A 21,389-nucleotide genomic window follows, 5' to 3' on the forward strand; every position below is an offset into this window, starting at 1 on the left:
AGCCCCTATAGAAGAATAGTTGATACAACTTCATTCTGTGTCATATTAAATAACAGTTGAAACATCAAGTATTTGTTACTATAAATTAAGGAGGGATGGCTTAATGGTACCTTTGAAAGGACTGTCACACCGCAGTGTAAAATATGATCTGGGTTGGAGGTGTGAGACAACAGTGGAGGGAGGAAGCCTCAATCCAGATGCCAGATCACCTTTTTTTGCATCTATTAAATTTTTTTTTTAATTTGCTTTAATTGGCGGGTAATTACTTTACAGTGTTGTGATGGGTTTTGCCATATATCAACATGAATCAGCCATAGGCATACATGCGTCCCCTCCATCCTGAACCCCAGCCCCCTCCTCCCTACCCCATCCCTCCAGATTGTCCCAGAGCACTGGCTTTGGGTGCCCTGCATCATACATCAAACATCACTGGCTATCTATTTTACACATGGTAATATATATGTTTCAGGGCTTTTCTCTCAAATCCTGCCCGCTCCTTCTCCCCCTGAGTTCAAACGTCTCTTCTTTACATCTGTGTCTTCTTTGCTGCCCTGCACTTAGTTCCGGTGAAGGTAAGGTCCAGGATTGGGACCGAGGGAGCTGGTGAAAAAGGCGGCATGCAGGAAAACAGAAGAGGAGGAGGAAGTCAAGGAGATGTGAGGACAGAGAATCAGATGGGTCATTTAGGCAGACATCCACGTCACCTGGGATGATGGTGGCCAAGGGTTCTGACTGCCAGGATAGAAGATAGCGATGAGCAGGGGTGCCAAGGAAGCTTGCAGCCCCAGGTTTCAGCCACGCAGTGGGAGGGAAGGATCTGGAAATTGCTGCAGGGAGCTGAGAGACCAGCACATCACCTCCAGGGACTCAGGACCACGGGGAGGCAACAGAGACAGTCTGCAGGGAGGATGGCAGGGGATGCCGTCTCCTCAGGAAACACAGAAAATAGATCAGAACGGGATACACACTGTCCCTGGCCCCAGAACATTGACTCTTGATTAATGTCTTTATGGTTTGAAAAACCCATTATCAGTTTTATTAACAGCTATCAGCGCAGAGTCCGTAGGTTTCCTCTTCCCTCCAACAGAAGAGGTTCGAGCCCACAGATAAGCCTGTGCCCAGCACTTTATTTACACAAAAAGGAAGGTTTTGCTCAACCTGGTTGGGCTGAATCCTCAATTTTACAATAACCACATTTCGAGAAGCAATTATATGCAAGGAACCCTGCCGAGAACTTTCCAGCGACTAGACACAAGTTCAGGGCATAGAGAGATCTATCTCCTCTCTCAAGCCTGAGAGAGTTCTCCGGAGAAAGCAGTGAGAAATTAAAGAGATTAGATCAAAACACTACCACTGAAAGAATACATAAACTCAGCCAGGGAAAAAAGCCTATTAGAGAGAAATAAAAACCTGTTATAGGTGGCTACATCTCTTCAATGGAAAGAAAAGAGAAGTGAAAGAGTCATTTGGGGAGAATGACTTTATGTATTCCATCTGCTTCATTTGTATTCCATGATTCCAATTTACAAGTAGAGCAACAGACTTTTAGATATGAAAAATGACAGATACTGAAGGAAACCATATTACTTCTTTTTTGCCAAGGATATTAGAAATCTCTAGCCGAAGCTGGTTGGTTCCCTTTATGTGGATAAAATGTCTCAAAAAGAAATCAATACTCCTCATGTCATATTAAATCCCTGTATGAATATGCCTACTTGAGCAGACACAGGTCATTTTATACATTCATCAATGTCCTTTCTGCTGTTATTACTCTCCAAAAGTTTTTTGTGTATTCCAAATAGCCATCAGCCTTGCCATACACTTGTTCCTAGACTTGCCCCAAACTTTTTGAAGGAAAACTATTTGATTATTCCCATAGACGAGGTAGCACTGATAGACACAATAAATCCTGAGCTGCCTGTTTGGTTTCTAATTTTGCTAGTAGTGAAAATGACCTTTTACCAGTAGTGACTATTGGATCTTGCTACCCTGTCCACACTGATCCTCAAAACAAATGCCTAAATTATTTTTTGTATCATCATGTGCCGACTAGTTTGGTGATAGAGGGTGAGAAGCATCTTCTGAAAATCCAGAAATGTGGAAGTTTTGATTTTTCACTTCAACATAAATTGCATGTTTTGACAGAACAAGAGGTGCAGACTTTTCAAGTGCCATTTCTGCTTTTACTGCAGATTTGTGTACTAGCCCAGTGATGTTCAAGCTGTTGCCATGGATCAAAGAGGAAAACCTTTTACAGCCTCTTTCCACCTGATTTAATGTTCGCCTTTTCAACCTTTGAATTGTTTTCCCTTGATCATTCTGGTTTTATTCACAAGGGTTATAAAAACAAGGGCGAGGCTAGACTCCAGTTTCTGCTGCTAGGAGATGTAATTTTGAGCCTCAAAGAAATAATCCATTTAATTTAATTATTAATGCTTTTCAGCATGAATTTAAAATATTACCAATAAAATGCCTGGCCCTAAGGACTGGTGTGCTTACAATGTGTGTGTATACAAATGGATTTACTCTAGAGATCCAGAATGCAACTGTCTCCATCTCCATGATCCTCCTTCCCCAAAACTGTCCTTCCTGGAGGATGTAACAAATTATATCCTGGGCCCTTCCCCAGATGGTCGGTGGTGAGAACCCACTTCTGTGTGTGGCCAGGAGAATGGCTTGAACGTAGATCATGAGAGTGACACCACAAACCCAGCAATTGGAGGCAGCATGCGGGGACAAAAACACAAAGAAAGAACTGAACAAACTCCTTCCCCAGCTGCTCCTCTGCCTCTTGGGTTGTCATATCAGGCACGGGTCTTTCACTTGGAACCTCGAAGTATAACCACTTACTTGAATTTCAGGCTTTCTGCATCTCTCTTAACAGCCCGTGTGGTGGTGGTTTAGTCAATCAGCTGTGTCTGACTCTTTTGAGACCTCGTAGACTATAGCCCACCAGGCTCCGCTGTCCATGGGATTCTCCAGGCAAGAATACTGGAGTGAGTTGCGATGCCCTCCTCCAGGGGCTCTTCCTTACGCAGGGGGGATCGAACCTGGGTCTCCTGCATTGGCAGGCGGGTTCTTTATCACTGAGTCACCAAGGAAGCCAGTATGGCACATGATAGACTCAATTATAATTATTTATGTATCTGATTCTCTACTCCCTTACCCCACCCCACATTCTGAAGCCTGCATGAGCATACTCCCCACTGCATAGCTTGACATAGTACATATAGGTATTCACTAAGTGCCTGGGTTTTTTTTTTTTTTAATTTTTATTTTTACTTTATTTTACTTTACAATACTGTATTGGTTTTGCCATACATTGACATGAATCCACCACGGGTGTACGTGCACACTAAGTGCCTGTTGAATGAATGCATATGCACAGAGTCTTCTCAGGCCTTGTAAGCTTTGGGGGTTCTTGAGACATCCATCAAAGACTTAAGTCTGTAAAATGGTGTACTTATGAGGGGGCTTCCCTGATAGCTCAGTTAGTAAAGAATCTGCCTGCAATGCAGGAGACCCCAGTTCGATTCCTGGGTCAAGAAGATCCACTGGAAAAGGAATAGGCTACCCACTCCAGTATTCTTGGGCTTCCCTTATGGCTCACCTAGTAAAGAATGTGCCTGATGCCGGAGACCTGGGTTCAATCCCTAGGTTGGAAAGATCCTCTGGAGAAGGGAAAAGACTACCCACTCCAGTATTCTGGCCTGGAGAATTCCATGGACTGTATAGACCATGTTCATCCTATCAGAAATGTCACCTTTCTCTGTAAAGTTATTTCCTTTAAACATTCTTGAGATACATGGCGAAAAGCTGGAAGCCTAGATTTCTAAAACCCTTGCTCTTTAAACAAACTGACTTTCTTTTACTGAGATAGAAACTTTGGCCTCTCTGACAAACCCAAAAGTCATCTCCATATTTTTTGGATGGATCAGTTCTTCAGAAAACAGTCATTTGAATCTGTCTGCCCTTCGATCTGCAACGTGACTGAGAGTCTTCCCTGGTCTGCTCTTCCTCTGTAAGTGAATGTTTGTTCTTTTGATTCCAGAGTTCATCCCACAGGCGTTTGGAATGCCCTTATCCCAAGTTATCGCAAATGACCGGGCCTATAAACTCAAACAGGACTCGCAGAGGGACGAGCACAAGGATGCCTCTGATTTTGTGGCTTCCCTCCTCCCATTTGGAAATAAAAGACAAAACAAAGAACTCTCAAGCAGTAACTCATCTCTCAGCTCCACCTCGGAAACACCAAATGAGTCAACGTCTCCCAATACCCCGGAGCCGGCTCCTCGGGCCAGGAGGAGGGTGAGTTGGCCACTGTTTTCTCTGACACTGAAGTTAGGACAACGGAAGAGTTCTAAGGTTCTTCTCTGAGTCTTGGCTTATGTGAAAACTGGAAATATAGTTTGTGTCCAAGAATCTGTCAACAACCCCATTCAGGGAGAATTTGCACTGGCCCCGAGACACCTGACACACCCTCACAACCTTTCCCTGACCCCTTTCAAAGGTATTGGGTGCCTCTCCTTGGTTACCCATGATATTCAGAACATTCTACAACATCACCACTGATCCTGCTCTCGTGTGATCTTCTGTTGTTACCAGAATTTCCTGTGAGACTGTGAGGCTTGAGGGCAGGGCCAAGTGTTTTTGTTAATCTCTTCATCTCATCTAAGAACTATGCCTGGCTAAGTACATTTGCTACCTGTCTCCATACGCGGGGCTTCCCTGGTGGCTCAGACGATAAAGAAGCTGCCTGCAATGCAGGAGACTCAGGTTCGACCTCTGGGTGGGGAAGATCCTCTGGAGAAGGGAATGGCTACCCATTCCAGTATTCTTACCTGGAGAATCCCATGGACAGAGAAGCCTGGCAGATTGCAGTCCATGGGGTTGCCAAGCATCGAACAGGACTGAGCTACTAACACTTACTTACACTTACTTCATAAACAATGAGATTTTTCTTATCAATAGGGCGTGGGTTTTTTCTCCAACATAACTGTAGAAATACACACACACACATATCCTCTTTCAAATCAATATTGTAATAACATGGTAGGTGGCACTAGTGGTAAAGAGCCCGCCTGCCAATTCAGGAGATATAAGAGACATGGGTTTGATCCCTGGGTCAGGAAGATTGCCCTGGAAGAGGGCATGACAACCCACTCCAATATTCTTGCCTGGAGAATCCCATGGACAGAGGAACTTGACGGGCTGCAGTTCATGGAGTCACAAAGAGTCAGACACAATTGAAGCGACCTAGCATAGCACACAATAATATGGCTCCATTTATTAAGTGAGTACCATGTTCCAGGCACTGTGCTATTATTTAGCACTTCAGATTTCACATTTCATTCCAGGAAAGCTGAGTTTCTAGGCAAATTGGTTGATGATTAGCTGAATCAGGAGATAAATATCTCTGAAACTTCCTGGGTCATTAAGAGATCTCTCCTTTTCCTCTTGCCTGAAAGCCCAAATCTTTGCCATCTCCAGCCATCAACTCCTACCCTAGTTAAAACCCCAGACACTTCCCAGTTAAAATCCACAATGCTCAGTCAGCCTCCAATATTTAGAACCTCTCCAAGATTCAGGGGCACCTGAGCCACCCACCGCTGTTTCCAGCATTTCCCTGTGTTTAAAACTGAAGAAATGACAGCATCCTGGAATATTTGAATTTGCATGATGGAAGTGTTCTTCCAGTCCCATGATAATCTCTCCGACTGTGTGTATAAGTCTACAAGGCAATGACACCAAAATGCCATGTATGAGCTTTCTGAGACTCTAGAGCCCAGGCAGTGGGCCTCCCCAGTGCCCTCCCCTCTGTCCAGGCCTTGCTAGGACACCAGCTGCCAACTTCTTCCTCTAGGTTTCATCAATGAGTGGGTGGCCATACAGACATCATTGGTGCCCTGTGTCCTTACCCTTAGCTCTTACCATTCCTAGCGTGCCAGCCCTCTTTCCACCTGTCACTGACCTCATTTCTTGGCTGGAGGCTCTCTCTGATGGCCAGAGACACCCACCCATGCAGATGACAGCCTGCAAGTAGGAAGACATTCATGTCACCTCCCTACCCCTACCAGAAGTTGCCCTTAATCAATGACTCTGGAGACTTGTGGTAAGTACTTCAGCCCCCTCACTCCTAAGCAGGAATAGCTCTGAGGTACATGACCTACATGATCGTCCAGGTTCCCAGGGCAGTCGGGCTCCAGCTGCCCACAGGCTTGTCACGGGCTTGGTGGGGCTCCCTCCGCTGGCTGCCTTCACTCCCCTTTCTCATTTCCCCACTCCCTACAGCTATCTCCTGGGACTGTCCCCTAATAAAGCACATTGTGCCACTTCTGGGGAAAACCAAACTAAGACTGTTTATGGAATCCTATTTTAAAATCTACTTTCTAGAGCCATAGTTGAATTGTTTTTGTTTTTTTTTTAATTCACAAGCGTTCTCTGACTTTACCTCATTCATCAAGTATGTGATTTTTTTTTTTCTTGTTTCAAGGAATGAAGTGGTTGGGTCAAACTATTTTAATTGTATGTTTGCCATCTCTTGTCTTCCATTTGGAAAAAGTTGTCTATTGTTGAAATTGTAACTCTCAGTACCTTACCCTATGTCGTGAAGGTTTCCTAACTTTTTCAAAAGGTGTTTGGTTTTTTCCTTTTAAAATAGAAACAGCACAATTAAACAGTATAATTTTAAGTGGGCAAAAGTATTTATTGGACAGCATTGGGGGAAGCAGTTTTTATTTTCTCCATCTGTACTCTTTGTTCATGTCTGTGTATAATTTGCAGGGTGCAATGTCAGTGGATTCTATCACCGATCTTGATGACAATCAGTCTCGACTGCTGGAAGCATTACAGCTCTCCTTGCCTGCTGAGGCTCAAAATAAAAAAGAAAAAGCCAGAGATAAGAAACTCAGCCTGAATCCTATTTACAGGCAGGTCCCGAGGCTGGTGGACAGCTGCTGTCAACATCTTGAAAAACATGGTAAGCAGACTTGAGTGTCAGCAATCAAGTACTTTCATGTATTCAAGCATCATTCATTTAAACACCCAATTTCAATCCTATATTCATTTGATCAGGCTCTAGGTCGAAACTTCCTTTGTGAAGAAAGTTTACATAGTGTTGGCATAAGCCCAGTAGGGATAAACAAGATATGGCGGTGGGGGGGGGGGGGGATAAACTTGATGATATTCAAACTCCCTAGAGCCAAAGAGTCCTCAGAAGTGACACTGGAGACAGGAAATTGAAGGGAGGACAAGGTGTGTTGGGCTGGGTTATCCTCAAGGCCTCCTTTAAACAAAGCAGAGCCACTTCTATGTTCTTTACATGTTGAGGTTACTCAAGGCTTCCTTTAAAAGAAAGAATCAACTTCTTTAAAAAAAAAAAAAAGATTGGGAAACCATTCCTTAAGTGAATAGAAAATATGTAGTTTTGGGCAATAGTTTTGTATATTGTTATTTGCATTTTTGTGGAAAGATGTCCACTTAAAATTTCTTCATCATGCCCCTTTTGGCAACTCAGTTCCACTTTATATGCTGACTTTAAAGCTATGTACGGTTCTTTAAAATCTTTGTTGAACTTTAGACTTTTGGCTCATCAAACTGCCATGTCTACAACCTGAATTTGTTTTCTATAATGTTAGCATGAATTTTATGGAATGAGAAGAGTTTATTAATTGCTTCTTTTTTCCAGTTTTATTGAGAAATGATTCACATACATCACTGTAATTACCTTTTTACTATAAAAAATGATGTACTCATCATAATAAAGAAAACAAACAGAAAAAGAAATCCTCAAGATATACAGACATAACTACAGTAACATTCTCATCTATTTCTAGTAAAAGTGGGGCTTTACAAAAATTAATCATCTTGTTATATATGGAGATCACTAGATAACATATGAGTGACTTAATATAATTAATACGTATTAAAACTTTGCTTATGCAAAATTTTAATATGTGGATGTATGTGCATATGTTCATGTGTTTGTTTATCTGTCTCTTCTCCTTAGAAGATAAGCTAGACATCAAGAAAAGTATGTTAGATTTTTGGAATTCCCAAAACTTAGTATCATGATAACAATGTAAATGTTCAATCAGTATTACATGAACAGAATTATTTTTCAAAATAGCTCAGCAAGTAAAGAGTTCAGTACCATGAATACACAAATTCAGTCTATACTTTACTATGAGGTAGAAAAAGCAACTCATACTTTTATAATTATAATTTTTCCTTGTAAAGAATGTAGAGAGTGAACCGTAAGGTACTTTAAAGAATTCTAAATGAGAAAATTCTACTCCGGTCATGCTCCAATCTACTCCGATCATCCAAAAATGCAGTGACAGGTTGCGCAACTGCTTTTGTGAAAGAAAACTTGGCATGTCTTTATATTTTCTGTTGGAAAATAAACTTTCATGAATTTTATTTTGTGAAATAGCATTTCCTTTAAGATTACTGAAAAACAGGGCAGTTCGTGTTTTCTTGGGGTGGAGGGTGGTGTGGGAAATAGTTACAGTGCACTTTAGGGCCAAGGAAAGAAGATACCTGCATGATCTTTCAAGGTCCTGATTCTGTTCTGAGTTTCCATGATGCTTAGACCAAATGGCTCTGGAAAAAATAAGAGACAGGCTCAAATTCAAACAGATATTAATCACAAAAAAAGAGCAAACTTCAAAAGCAATTTTTGTAAGACTTTATTTGCCAGTTTTTGAAATGGATAGCGGAGAGTTTGAGTCACTTTAGCCTTATAGATATTTGTCAAAGGTCTTTTCATTCTCTCTCAAATCGGTCTTGGACTTACACGCACAATAATAAAACAAAACAAAAAAAATGGAGAGAGAGGAAAAAAAAAACGGTCTTGGACAGTAGTCTTGACTCCATCTATATTCGTGTACACTACCCTTCCCCACTTTTACTTCACCAAATGCTTTCTCTACTATTAGGCCAAACTTCCTTAACCATCCTTGCTTTCTGTGAACCGCACATTTCAAACAGAAACAAAAACAAAAAACCAGACAACATAAGAGTCAGACTCTCTTCTGTCTCTCGATTTAGGCTGAGTTGAGGCGGGGAGCCGGGGCGGGGGGGGGGGGGGGTGCCGATTTATTATGCCTGCCCTCGTTACTTGAATTCTCTAAGCCTGGGATTCGAGTGCCTGGGGTCTAGTTTCCATTTCGGCTTCTGAGGAAAAGGAGAGAAAAGTGATTGCATCAATTTCTGGGACAGGGTTTAGCAATGTCACATTTCTTTGCCAGATCTAGGACTTTTTTGATGGACACCTGTTTTTTCTCAGTGACTATCTCAAGTCAAGGTTACTGAATGCCTGGACTGAATCTTCTTGAGGAAAATGACTCTAAAGCTTATATCAGAGAATGGCATTGGCTATCTGAAGGCTGTCATCTGCTCTGCCTAAAAATTAATTAATTAAAAACTTAGATTATAATCAATTGATACATAGAAATTACAGTAATCAATCACTAGCTATTAATAGTTATTTTCAAAATCACGGTCACCTTTACTGAGTGGAAAAGTACTATAATTGAGGAAATAATGACATAGAAATAGACATTTCTGCCCAGACTGGAGGAATTCAAGCAAAAGAATAGTCTCATGTGGGAAGAAAGTGCCCTTATGTGATATCTCACTTATGTAGAAATTCAGCTATTTGGAAACTATCAAACCAACAAGACAATAATGCAGCCAGAATTAAAATTGTGAAGTCATACTAGTATAATAAGGGCTTGCCAAGTGTCTCAGTGGTAAAGAATCTGCCTGCCAATGCAGGAGACGTGGGTTCGATCCTTGGGTCAGGAAGATGCCCTGGAGAAGGAAATGGCAACCCACTCCAGTGTTCTTGCCTGGAGAATCCCATGGACGGAGGAGCCTGGTGGACTGCAGTCCATGGGGTCACAAAGAGTCAGACACGACTGAACAACTGAGCACAGCACAGCACTATTAGAATAAAGTTTTCTGTTTTGCATGGAAATTCTCATTTACACCAGTCAGGGCCTATATCTCTCTATAGGTGCCATATACAAGTCTATGTATTTTATATGTATTGATTAATTGAATCATTGAACAACTTCTGAGGTGGATACTTATTATGCTCATCTTGTAGGTGAAGAAATATAATTCTGTGTTTGATTCTAATATCTTTATTATGTTGTTTTCAAGTCCCCACTGAGGTTAGAAGCAATAAATTAAGTGGGGGGTTGGCTGGACTCAATTATAAGGCAGACAAATTGATGGCAACAACAAGGAAGGAACAGAAGTCTTTTGAGAACAGATGCAGAGCAAAAATTCCACCCAAGAGCAGAGCACCAAGATGTACTTGTGCAAATCAGCAATGACTAGCCTCTCAGCATGGTTCTCTCAAATTATTCTGGAAATTCAGGATAACACGTATAAGATATAAAAGTGATAAAAATAGTCCATTTTTTGATATTATATTTTTGAATATTTTTACATATTATATTTTCTAACTGAGAAACTCTAGAAAACCAACTTTAAAAGTCTTATACCTAATACACAATGTGGCAAGACCATAAAATAAATATACAAAAATATATCCACGTCTTATGTAAAAGCAATAATATTATGTACTCTACCAATAAAAGGGACTTCCCTGGTGGCTCAGACGGTAAAGCGTATGTCTACAATGTGAGAGACCTGGGTTCTACCCCTGGGTTGGGATACCAATAAAATAATTCATTTATATTGATATCAAATGTACAGTATAGCTAGAATACCTGAAATAAGAAGTAAGAAACTTCTGTGAAAAAAAAACTGCAAGCTTTACCAAGAGACATTAAGGAATTAAGAAACAAAGTAAGATGTCTACTTTGTTTCAGGATGGAAAGAAATAATGTTATAAAGATTTTAAACTTTTTCCAATTTAATTATATACTGGACTAGTCAGAACTCTTTCAGTGGCAAGAGAAGAACCCAGATAAAAATAGATTAAGCAAAGCATACACCCCCCCTCCCCCACCAAAATCCATTTACATACTGGGAGTCTGAATATTTTATCTAGATTCAGGATCAGGCAGATTCAGGATGCAAATGATGTTTGCTGGCCCGTTTACTATGTTTTCATGGTCTGTTGACTCTCACACCAGCCCTCTTCATGTAGCAGCAAAACAGACATGGGCAGCTACAATCTGGCATTGCCTTTATCCCAAATGAAGAGAAAGTAAGCCAGCAATGAAACAGTAAATGTAGGTGATGATCAGCAGTGGCAGTGACTGATGGCTTACATAGGAAAATAAGTCCTTCACACATTCTCTGCCCCCTCAAAAGAAGTGCGTAATAGCTCTTGTGAAGTATTCTTGCCCCAAAATTCTAAGCGGAATAAGAGAAAACTCTGACTCTATCTCTTTAGAGGAAATAAAGGGGAGAAAGGAACATATAAATGGCACTGCAGAGTGTCTTCATCCAAACATTGAGGGGATCTACTGTGGGGAAATCAGTGCTATATCTTCATCAAACCAATTATGTCAAGGAAAAGGTATAAACAGCGAGGGGGGAAACATACACATTAAGAGACTGCAAGGCGCACCAACCGATCACAGTTGGTGAACCTTATCTGAATGTTGACTGGATACTTAATGATACTGCGGAGCTATTGTTGACCTTTCTAATTTGTGATCAATTGTTTAAGAGACCTAATTTTTTGGAGCAAGGCTTCTCAACCTTGGCACTACTGACATTTAGGACTAGATAAATCTTCTTGGTGCATTGGCCCCATAATCCCACTTCTAGGACATGCTCTCAAGAGAATCAGAAAGGTAAACTGAGACGGATGTGCAGAGTTGTTCCTAATAGGCAAGTTATGGTATCAGAACAAGTGCATATGTGTTGGTGGAACCTATATTGTCATTCAGAGGAGAATATGAAGTGAATTTTGGCACATTCATGTAATAGGGTATTTTGTATCCATTTTAAGTAACATTTTACACAGAATTTTTACTGGCTTAAAAAATTCTTGTGACATAATATTAAGTAAATGCAGCAGCATTTCCTCTCTCTATATATAATTTTTTCATGGAGAAAGACTGTATAGAAACAAGTCAAAATATTAAATCATTACTTCTGCATCAGGTATTTTTAAAGTATATCAGTTTTTACATTTTTTGCACATTATAGATTTTCTTTCATAAGTACATGCTTTAATTATGATCAGTGAGACAAGAAATATCTATCTTCAAATTGATAAAGGTCTGGAAATTCATAGAAAACTCACATTTAATTCTCCTGAATAATGAAGAAAATGTTACAGTATTTTTTTCATATGGAGGAAGTGTGGAAAATACATAATATCACAAGAACAATGTCTAATCAGAAGATTTAATGTAAAATGACCCTGGTGCTAGCAGGGCTAACTTCTAGGTACCTGGTGAATCTAGCATGGCATAAATAAGCATCAGTGCGTGCTGTCAAGTCACCGTTACCCTGCATGTTGCAGTGCGGTATTGGCATTCTGTTTTATATCTAATTTGACTTGTTCCAGTTTGAAACCATAAAACAGGACTGAAGATTTTGTTTCCTTATTTGCAGGCCTCCAGACAGTGGGGATATTCCGAGTTGGAAGCTCAAAAAAGAGAGTGAGACAAGTAAGTGAAAAGCGGAGATGATATTGTACGTTTCACTTGACTTTTAGGTGAATTACCTTGTGCAAAGTTCGAGCTTATGCAAATTTATTTCTGAATATCTTTTCTACACCATCTCACCGATTATAGTATAATTGAGTCCCGAGAAGTAAAACGTGAGCTCAGAAGCTCAGAAAGATTTAGGATCATACAATTGAAAGCACAACGTCTATATGTGCCCCTGGCATGTACAACAAAACAAAACTAATTTATAAACATTTTATTGACACTGTAAATGCAGGAGATTCAGAGAGTACCTGATCAGTAAGTGAAAATAAATAGAAAACAATTATATAGTGCCCATTTCTACTAAACTGCAATATGAGTAATCCCGTTAATATCTTCTCTGTGAAAATGCTACATTTATAGCTTTAACTTCTCAAAAATAATTGTATTAATTTTCTATGGAACCATTGATTCCCCGATTCATCTTCTATGTGGGGATTGTAACCCCTCAGTTTCCTTCAAAACTTTCCAGATTTCTTGCAAAAGAAGTTTGGTATTAGAGCTTCAGAAGCAGGTTCCTATGATTAGGCAGATATCTGTGTTCATGACAGCTTCATAAAAGACAAACCTTCCTTTGAGAAAAAAATTCATATGTTGGCTAACAGAAAATTAAAATATTATTTTCCCTCTGTTGGTTCCAACAGAAGGAAGTATGGAACCCAGAAATTCAAAAATGAAGCCAAATGAAAATAATTTTTAGTTGGATGAAGCTGAAGAAACGATATTTGTTCATATTATTGAAACTAAGTGAAATAAATGCCTTCTTGTATCTTTTTCTGTCCAGACAAAAGGGCTTTTTCAAAAGAAGTATGTTTTCTGTTTGGTTGGTTGGTTTTATTTATAATAGTCACTTAACAGACTACTGAACAACAGTTAGCATTTCACAATAGGACTAGCAGAAGAAGATGGCATAGTAACATTTCTTAGGCCTCCTGTGCAGAACTGCAGAATATTTTCAAAAACGTTACCTCACTGAATTCGCCCACCAGCTGAGAGACAAGCCCTTTTCACCCACTTCTGAGGCTTAGAGAGATAAAGACATTTAATTCAAGACACACAGTTTAGATCAAGCTCTTTCCAGAATCCTTTCTTTCAGCACACACACGCATGTGTGTGTGTGTTCTCGCTCAGAAAAGAAACATGGTATGTTTGAATGGTCACAAATAGGAGTGGTGCCAATGGAAGCCTTCTTCATTCTGGCTGCCTGGTGCACACTAAGGACAAGTGACCTGGAATTGATGAGCCATTCAGGACAGTAATGGCCATTCTTATCAGGTGGCCAGGTGGCTAGTGACAGACATTATTCCTCAGTTATATCTTTATTTGCCCAAGGGAAAACCTTTGCATGGAGATTTAATTATGGACTCTCCAAAAAAAATTATATATCTATAATATAATAATAAGTGGTCAGATTTCAAGCATGAAGTATGCTCCACCTCACCATTTGATGTTATTATATCACTTCGATAAACCCCTACACTTTTTCTTCAGAACAACTGTCACAGTATTAAGAGCTAATTAGTGACTGATGAGATTACCAGTTTATCATCTGACTGAGAGCTGGAGAAGGGGAAGGGCTTGCCTCTTGACTCATCACCGCACTTTGAGGACCTTTAACAGGGCCGGTACCCAGCAGATGGCCAGTGCATCTGTCTTGAATGAACGACAGAGCACGTGAACACTTACAGAAGTGTACTGCCTAGAGCAGATTCGTAAACTCACCAACTTATTTTAACATCAGAGAACAATACCTAAGAGAAGTTGAGCTGTCCAAGATGAAAGTAGGGTGTAGAGTTATGACTTCCTTCTGGCTATTGTGTTTTCCTACTGTGATAAACGCTAAAGGAGTGAGGATAATGATGAAGGCAGGCAATCTTCCTGGAAGATTAACATAAAGCTACTTTGACAAATCTAAGGCAGATTTTATTTAGTTATTGTCACCCTTCAAGCCTCAGAGAAACAAATGGTTTCTCAGGGTGTTTAATTTCATTGTTTGCAGAAAAATCTCTTTGCTTCCTTGTCTAGTATTTGTGGAAAATGTCAGAATTCCAACGTGGTAAAACTGCTGACATGCAAAACTGCTATACAATGGATTAATTCCTCCCTCCCACAGTCAGAGTTGACCTAACCCCTTAGCTCTTCCTCCCAACCTTCTGGATGTCGTTATCAAGCCCTGCTGCTTGTGTCATTAACAGTAAACCCACTGATACTTTTATTTAATAATGTATTTCCTATGCGTATATATATAAGTGAAAGTGTTAGTCACTCAGTTGTGTCGACTCTTTGTGACCCCCTGGACTGTAGCCCGTCAGGCTCCTCTGTCCATGGGATTCTCCAGGCAAGAATACTGGAGTGCGTTGCCCTTCCCTTCTCCAGGGGATCTTCCTGACCCAGGGATCGAACCCAGGTCTCCTGCATTGCAGGCAGATTCTTTACAGTCTTAGCCACCAGGTGGCTATAGATATATACACATATATATGGGCTTATATGGGTTTCCCTGGTGGCTATATATATATATATATATATATATATATATAGTGAAACTAACACTTTCACTTCATATATTTAGGGCTGGGTTTGCATAGACTCTATAGATCAAGGTCCCATGTTGTTTGCTCCTCCTTCCTGGGGTCTGGGCGAGGCCTGGGTAAACCTACTCCTTGAGGCTGGGTGTCACAGCCCTTCTTTTGCTGGGTGCTGAATGTTGAGGTGTGCTGTTCTGAGACTGCCACTGGAACCATTGTCTTTCCAGCTACGTGAGGAGTTTGACCGTGGGGTTGATGTCTCCCTCGAGGAAGAGCACAGCGTCCATGATGTGGCTGCCTTGTTGAAGGAGTTCCTAAGGGACATGCCAGACCCCCTGCTCACCAGGGAGCTGTACACAGCTTTCATCAATACCCTCTGTATGTAACCCAGCCATCTGCGGGGATGTCTTACTGGGATGTCCCACTCACTCATCAAAACCTTGTGCATATGTTTCCTAATAGCTATTTTGACCTGATTTATCTATCTCTAATGATCGGGCCATTGGGGGAATTTTCTGAGACTTACCCTGGGGAGAATTGGCAGGAAGAAAGTTGCCATGAAACAAATGGAAGTAGCCAAGAAACACTGGGCATGCCTTCAGACAACTCTAGGATAGTAGAAAGTGCTACAAACTGATGGTTTGGAGTAACAGAGAGGATTGAGTCCATGCCTAAAAATGAGTTTGCATTTCTGGAACCCAGAGTGAGAAAGGGGGACGGGAAATATTCCAGGCAGAGCCCAGAACCAGGACTTGCAATGTGGCTGGTTCAGGGCTAGAGGCATAGATCCCCAAAGGAGAACAGGAGGGCGACTGGGAGGAGGAAGTGGTTGGAACTGTGTGAGCCTCCGTGCGTTCCTTCCTGCTGCAGGTGAGAGGCTCACAACAGAGAAGAAGACCCTGACTTTGTACCGGGTTTCGCTTATTGCCAACAAAAAGACTACCTCTTGTGTACTGCTCAACAGACCAGGGGCTCCAATCTGTTAGAAACTCAGATTTTAGAACATTCCCACATGGTTCACAAATGGTCTGTGATCCCTAAAGTTTGTGAGGATTTCCACCAAGGGAAGGAAGAAGAAGAAAGTAAGGGAAATGAGGTTACCTTTCTCGCCTGGATTAGAATGATTTCTGTGCATGTTACATTTCCCCAGGTCGCGTTGATCTTTCTATCCCTCATAGAACCTTACTGTTGAATTGCTAAACCAATGGTGGGGGGCGGGAATGAAAGGTGACTTGCCTTGCTAATCCCTTTCTGAAGACAGTTGAGCCAGAAGGGCGTGACCTCCGTCTTCACTTTCTGAGAGCCCCTCTTCTTGCCTTGCTCAGTGCTGGAGCCAGAGGAACAGCTGGGCACCTTGCAGCTCCTCATCTACCTGCTACCTCCCTGCAACTGCGACACACTCCACCGCCTGCTGCAGTTCCTGTCCATCGTGGCCAGGCACGCCGAGGACAACGTCAGCAAGGACGGCCAGGAGGTGCGCCCCCGCTGCCGCCACGCATGCACGCCTCTTCCTTTTTCCTGTTTTGAAAGGGAGAGCTGAAAAAGAATAAGGCCGCTTCTCTGGTGGCTCAGCAGTAAAGAATCCGCCCGCCAAGGCAGGAAACGTGGGTTCAGTCCCTGGGTCAGGAAGATCTCCTGGAGGAGGGCGTGGCAAGCCACACCAGTATTCTTGCCTGGAGAATCCCATGGACAGAGGGGCCTGCCAGGCTACAGTCCATGAAGTCGCACAGAGTTGGACACGACGGAGCGACTAAACAACAATGCATCTCAGTGCCACCTGGTATCAGCTGCTAGAGACAGGTTCCCCGCAGTCCTCTGGACGCCTCTGGAATGTTCTTGGACTTGGCCCCCAACCTGAGGTCTTAGGCTCTGGTGTTCTTTGGTGCTTCAAGGTATTTTCCACTTTCTCCCTTGAACAAAGGAGAGATGCTGGCCTCAATTTTAAGTGACCTATTCAGTTCAATTCAGTCGGTCAGTCGTGTCCTACTCTTTGCGACCCCATGAACTGCAGCACGCCAGGCCTCCCTGTCCATCACCAACTCCCAGAGTTTATTAGCGAGCAACTTATTTAATCTTAACCCTAACAGGAGAGCTTCTTCCCTTTTTTGAAACCATGCAGTCATACTTGTCCCTGACCTTTTATTCCCCAGGAGAGCTCAGACCCTTTACTATGCTAACATGCATTGTAAATCAACAAGAAGGAGCCAAAGACATTCCAAGGTTACTTACCTCAGAAGCTTTCTATTTTAAATCCTATTAAGCAGAACTCAGCTGTGTCATGGATTCATTTCTGTAATTGTCAGGTTTCTTTCCCTAAGGCCATGCTCATATGTAATTTTTTTCGCTTTAATCCAGAAAAGCAATTCTACCTTTCTTATCCTCATCGTCCCTATCAGTGTGAGAATAGAACTTCCCTGAGTTAGCCGTTTATCTCCATAGCAGTTATTAGTGAAACTCTGCTGGCTTCAGGTTCCATAATATGACACTGACACCTTCCTTCAGCCCACACTGCTCTTCATTGGATATACTGTAATTCGCATAATTGTTAAGTAGTTATATTACCCGACTGGGTGTCAGCCTTTATTGACTATAAGCTATAGAATCATCTGCCTAATCACTGGGTTAAGGCAGAGCCCTGTCTGGGTTCCCAGTTACATGAAACGCCTCTCTGACATTTCTTAAGTACTATGTGTGAAGAAAGTCAGGTTTTAGGTGATTCAAGAAGGCACTGAGGAAAGCAAAATGTCCAGTGGCAATCACTTGTGCCTTTTTAGAATCATTTCCAGACTTTCTTTCAGTCCAAATGCTAAACAAGACTGCATTGCCTATGGCAAAGAAAAGAAAACATCCTTGCATGTGTGCATGCTAAGTCGCTTCAGTCGTGTCTGACTCTCTGCAACCCCATGGACTAACATACCAGGCTTGTCTGTCTGTGGGATTCTCTGGGCAAGAATACTGGAGTGGATTGCCATGCCCTTCTGCAGGGAATTTTCCCGACTGAGGGAGCAAACCCATGTCTATTACATCTCCTGCGTTGGCAGGCGGGTTCTTTACTGCTAGTGTCGCCCGGGAAGTCCCTCTTTCCCCGGGGATGATGGGGGTCCCACCCTGGTTGTAAATACTTGGTAGCTTTATAACTCATTGATTCTGTGTTCTTGGACAAATCTGTTAACCTCCTAAACCTGCACTTCCTTACCTAAACTTTGGACACAAAACTTCTTCAACTGGTACTGCACAGTCATTGAGAAAACTAGTTTATTACAAGGCATAGAAAAATATGTGGTGGTAACAGCAAAGTTGTACGGGAAGCAAGAGATGACAAGGGTTTCTAGACACTCTTAACCTAAACCTTGAGTCAGAATGAAGGACCAGTAACCAAAAATTAGAGAGACAGAGGAAATATGAGGAGAGCATTGCTTCTGTGAAATGTTCAGAAGTTACAGGAAGATGTAGCCCACACAGCCATCTTGGACTAGAGGCTGCAGTGTGGCGAAGTACTGATGAGGTCTGAGAGGAAATCAGGCTAAGTGCCCAGAGTACTGAATGCCTTTGCCAGCGGTAGGTGGTTGATTCTTTTAAGCCATGAATCTTTGGAAGGAGTTGACTAAGGTGATATAATCTATGTTGTAGATTGGTTTGAGACAGGAGGAAAGTGAGTTATGAAGTTTTCATGGGAATAGCACTGTGAAAAACAGCACCTCACATTATAAATGTTTCCATATAAGAGTGGCCTTGGTATCTGAATCGTGTATGTTCTGAGCACCTACTCTGTGTTCCTCTAAACCAGTGAGCATCATTCAGGAATTTTCTAATTCATGTTCCCGGAATGCCATGGCATCCTAGAAGGTGGAGGGGGTAAAAACACAAGCAAATATAGAATTAGAAATCTCAACACAGAGTCACTGCAGAACTCCAGAGATGAAGTGATGAGCGTGGACCAGAAAAGTTAAGAATCGCTTTGCGGGGGAGAGTGAATTTAAACACCATATTAAAGGGTGTGCAGGGGTTGAGTAAGCAGGCCACATAAGTATGGCCTGGGAATGGGAGTTAGCTTAAAACCCCTTCTGGTAGAAAAGAAGGGTAAGGGAGGAGGAATGAGAGAGAGGTTCTTTATTCATGATGTAAGTTGCTTTGTTATGAACAGGTAGAGAACTCAGAATGGACACACTGGAGTGAGAGAAAAATTCAACCGTAAAATACAGTCAAGAAACCAAGCAGTTTTCAACTTTTGCTCTTACCTGTTTGTTAGTTTGTGCTAGGTGTGTTACCTGTCTCTTGGGCAGTTATTACGCATTGCAAAAGGAAGAAAAATGATGCAGAAGGTCAAGGAGCTTGGAGGCCCACACAGGCTCTGCCAGCACCTTACTATGTGAAATTGTTTTTATAAAACAGAGGAAGAGGAGGGAAAATAGAGTTGGGGTAGGGGGAGACCTGAACTTCCTCTTTTATAAGATGAATATCTTTTCTAATAGGTGCTTAAACTCCCATGCAGCAGCAGCGGCAGGGGGAGACCTGAACTTCCTCTTTTATAAGATAAATTTCTTTTCTAATAGGTGCTTAAACTCCCATGCATCACTGACGGGATCTTAAAGATGTCTAAAAGAAGGGCGTGAGAAAAATTATTGACCAGTAAATGAGTGCTTTAGGGGGAAAAAATAGTGGTATTTTATCAAATGTTTTGCTATCTTGGGTTTGTTTTGCTTTATTCCATTTTCTTCAGTTTGCTATTTGTTTTGCTCCTTAGGGGAAAAGAGAAATTCCCAAATGCAAGAAAGATTTCATTTCCTGTAGAGAGAATATTGCAGGGACATCATGGAAACGTCTAGAGCAGTGGTTTTCAGGTTATCTAAGAACTCCCTGGCATGGCATGGAATATGTGGTGTGAATGTATGCTTTTTTTTTTCTTTTTTGGTGAGAGGGTCCATAGCTAGCCTCCAGTTCTTCAGAGAATCTTATGAGGCAAAAAGAAGTTACAGACCACCAGCACAGGGCTGGGATTATGGGCCTTTGATGAGATACAGGCCTCAAGGAAGTGGAAGCTTGGCTTTGGCTCTGTAGCAGGGTCAGTACCTGACTCTCCTCACCCTGGCCGGGCTCTGGAGCCAGTTTTCCCACGTGCCCGCTGTGCTGGCTCTGCCAGCAAGAGTGAGGGGCAGACGTTGCCTGGAACCAGGCTCTGTGCATCCCTCTCCTTGTCTGTAAAATAATGATGACCACAGCAGTGGCTTCATCTTGTGAGGAGTGAGAAGGAATCGCAAGTCTAAGCAAAGCCCCTAGCCCAGTGACTCTACGTGCTAAACTTGAAAATTTTTTCTATTTTACTGACATATAGCTGATTTATAGTGTTGTGTTAATTTCTGCTGCACAACAAAGTAATTCGGTTATATAGGTACATTCTCTTTCATATTCTTTTCCAAGATGGTTTATCATAGAGTAGTGGCTCAGGTAGGGCTTGCCCGGTAGCTCAAATGGTAAGGAATCTGCCTACAGTACAGGAGACCTGGATTCAGTCCCTGAGTCAGGAAGATCCCCTGGAGAAGGAAGTGGCAACCCACTCCAGTATTCTTGCCTGGGAACTCCCACGGACAGAGGAGCCTGGCGGGCTACAGTCCATGGGGCTGGAAGAGAGTCGGACCCAAGTTAGCTGTGAGCACGCATTGTATATATCTCCCTGTGCTCTCCAGTAGGACCTTGTTGTTTACTCCATTCTATGTTTAAGTTTACTTCTGCTAATCCAAAACTCCCAATCCTTCTCTCCCTCACCGACATGCTGAACTTTTAATAAATGTGAGCTATTCATATTCGGCTTAGAAATGATCTAGGATGCTTATTTAGAGATAAATGTTTTCCCTGAATTCTCTGATAGATAATGGAGCAAGCCCAAGTGCACATTATATTAGCCAGTCATAGAGAAAGGTGATGGGGGCAAGCAAGAAAGAGAGAGATGCTGTAACATGGGGGACAAAGGTGGATGCCATCTGTAAGCAAATCTCCTTTCCAGTTTAAAAGACAATTAAGTAAAACCAACCAAAACAAAAAAAGTGTTAACAAACTACAGCATCGTGGTCTGCAGCTGGAATCTTGGTGCATTTTAACAGCGGGCTTGTGTTGCATTCCCAAAATAGCACCAGGAGAAGACAAGCGAGCGGAAGCAGGGTTCTGGATTGTCCTTATACTAAACATTCTTTGCAAAGAAAACAAATTCTTCTATTTG

At 41.9% G+C, this 21,389-nt stretch overlaps 1 protein-coding gene across 1 annotated transcript in view; it reads left to right on the forward strand.

Moving 5' to 3' along the window:
- Positions 1-21,389, forward strand: part of ARHGAP6 (Rho GTPase activating protein 6) — a 536,545-nt gene that overhangs the window by 482,592 nt on the left and 32,564 nt on the right. Inside the window, exons 4-8 of the mRNA XM_068962864.1 lie at positions 4,052-4,308; positions 6,784-6,979; positions 12,553-12,608; positions 15,403-15,553; positions 16,501-16,649. Coding sequence (XP_068818965.1) covers positions 4,052-4,308; positions 6,784-6,979; positions 12,553-12,608; positions 15,403-15,553; positions 16,501-16,649 — 809 coding nt within the window. The remainder of the gene's footprint in view (positions 1-4,051; positions 4,309-6,783; positions 6,980-12,552; positions 12,609-15,402; positions 15,554-16,500; positions 16,650-21,389) is intronic.

The sequence above is a fragment of the Capricornis sumatraensis genome, chromosome X, assembly GCF_032405125.1.
Source record: "Capricornis sumatraensis isolate serow.1 chromosome X, serow.2, whole genome shotgun sequence".
In the NCBI taxonomy this organism is placed as follows: domain Eukaryota; kingdom Metazoa; phylum Chordata; class Mammalia; order Artiodactyla; family Bovidae; genus Capricornis; species Capricornis sumatraensis.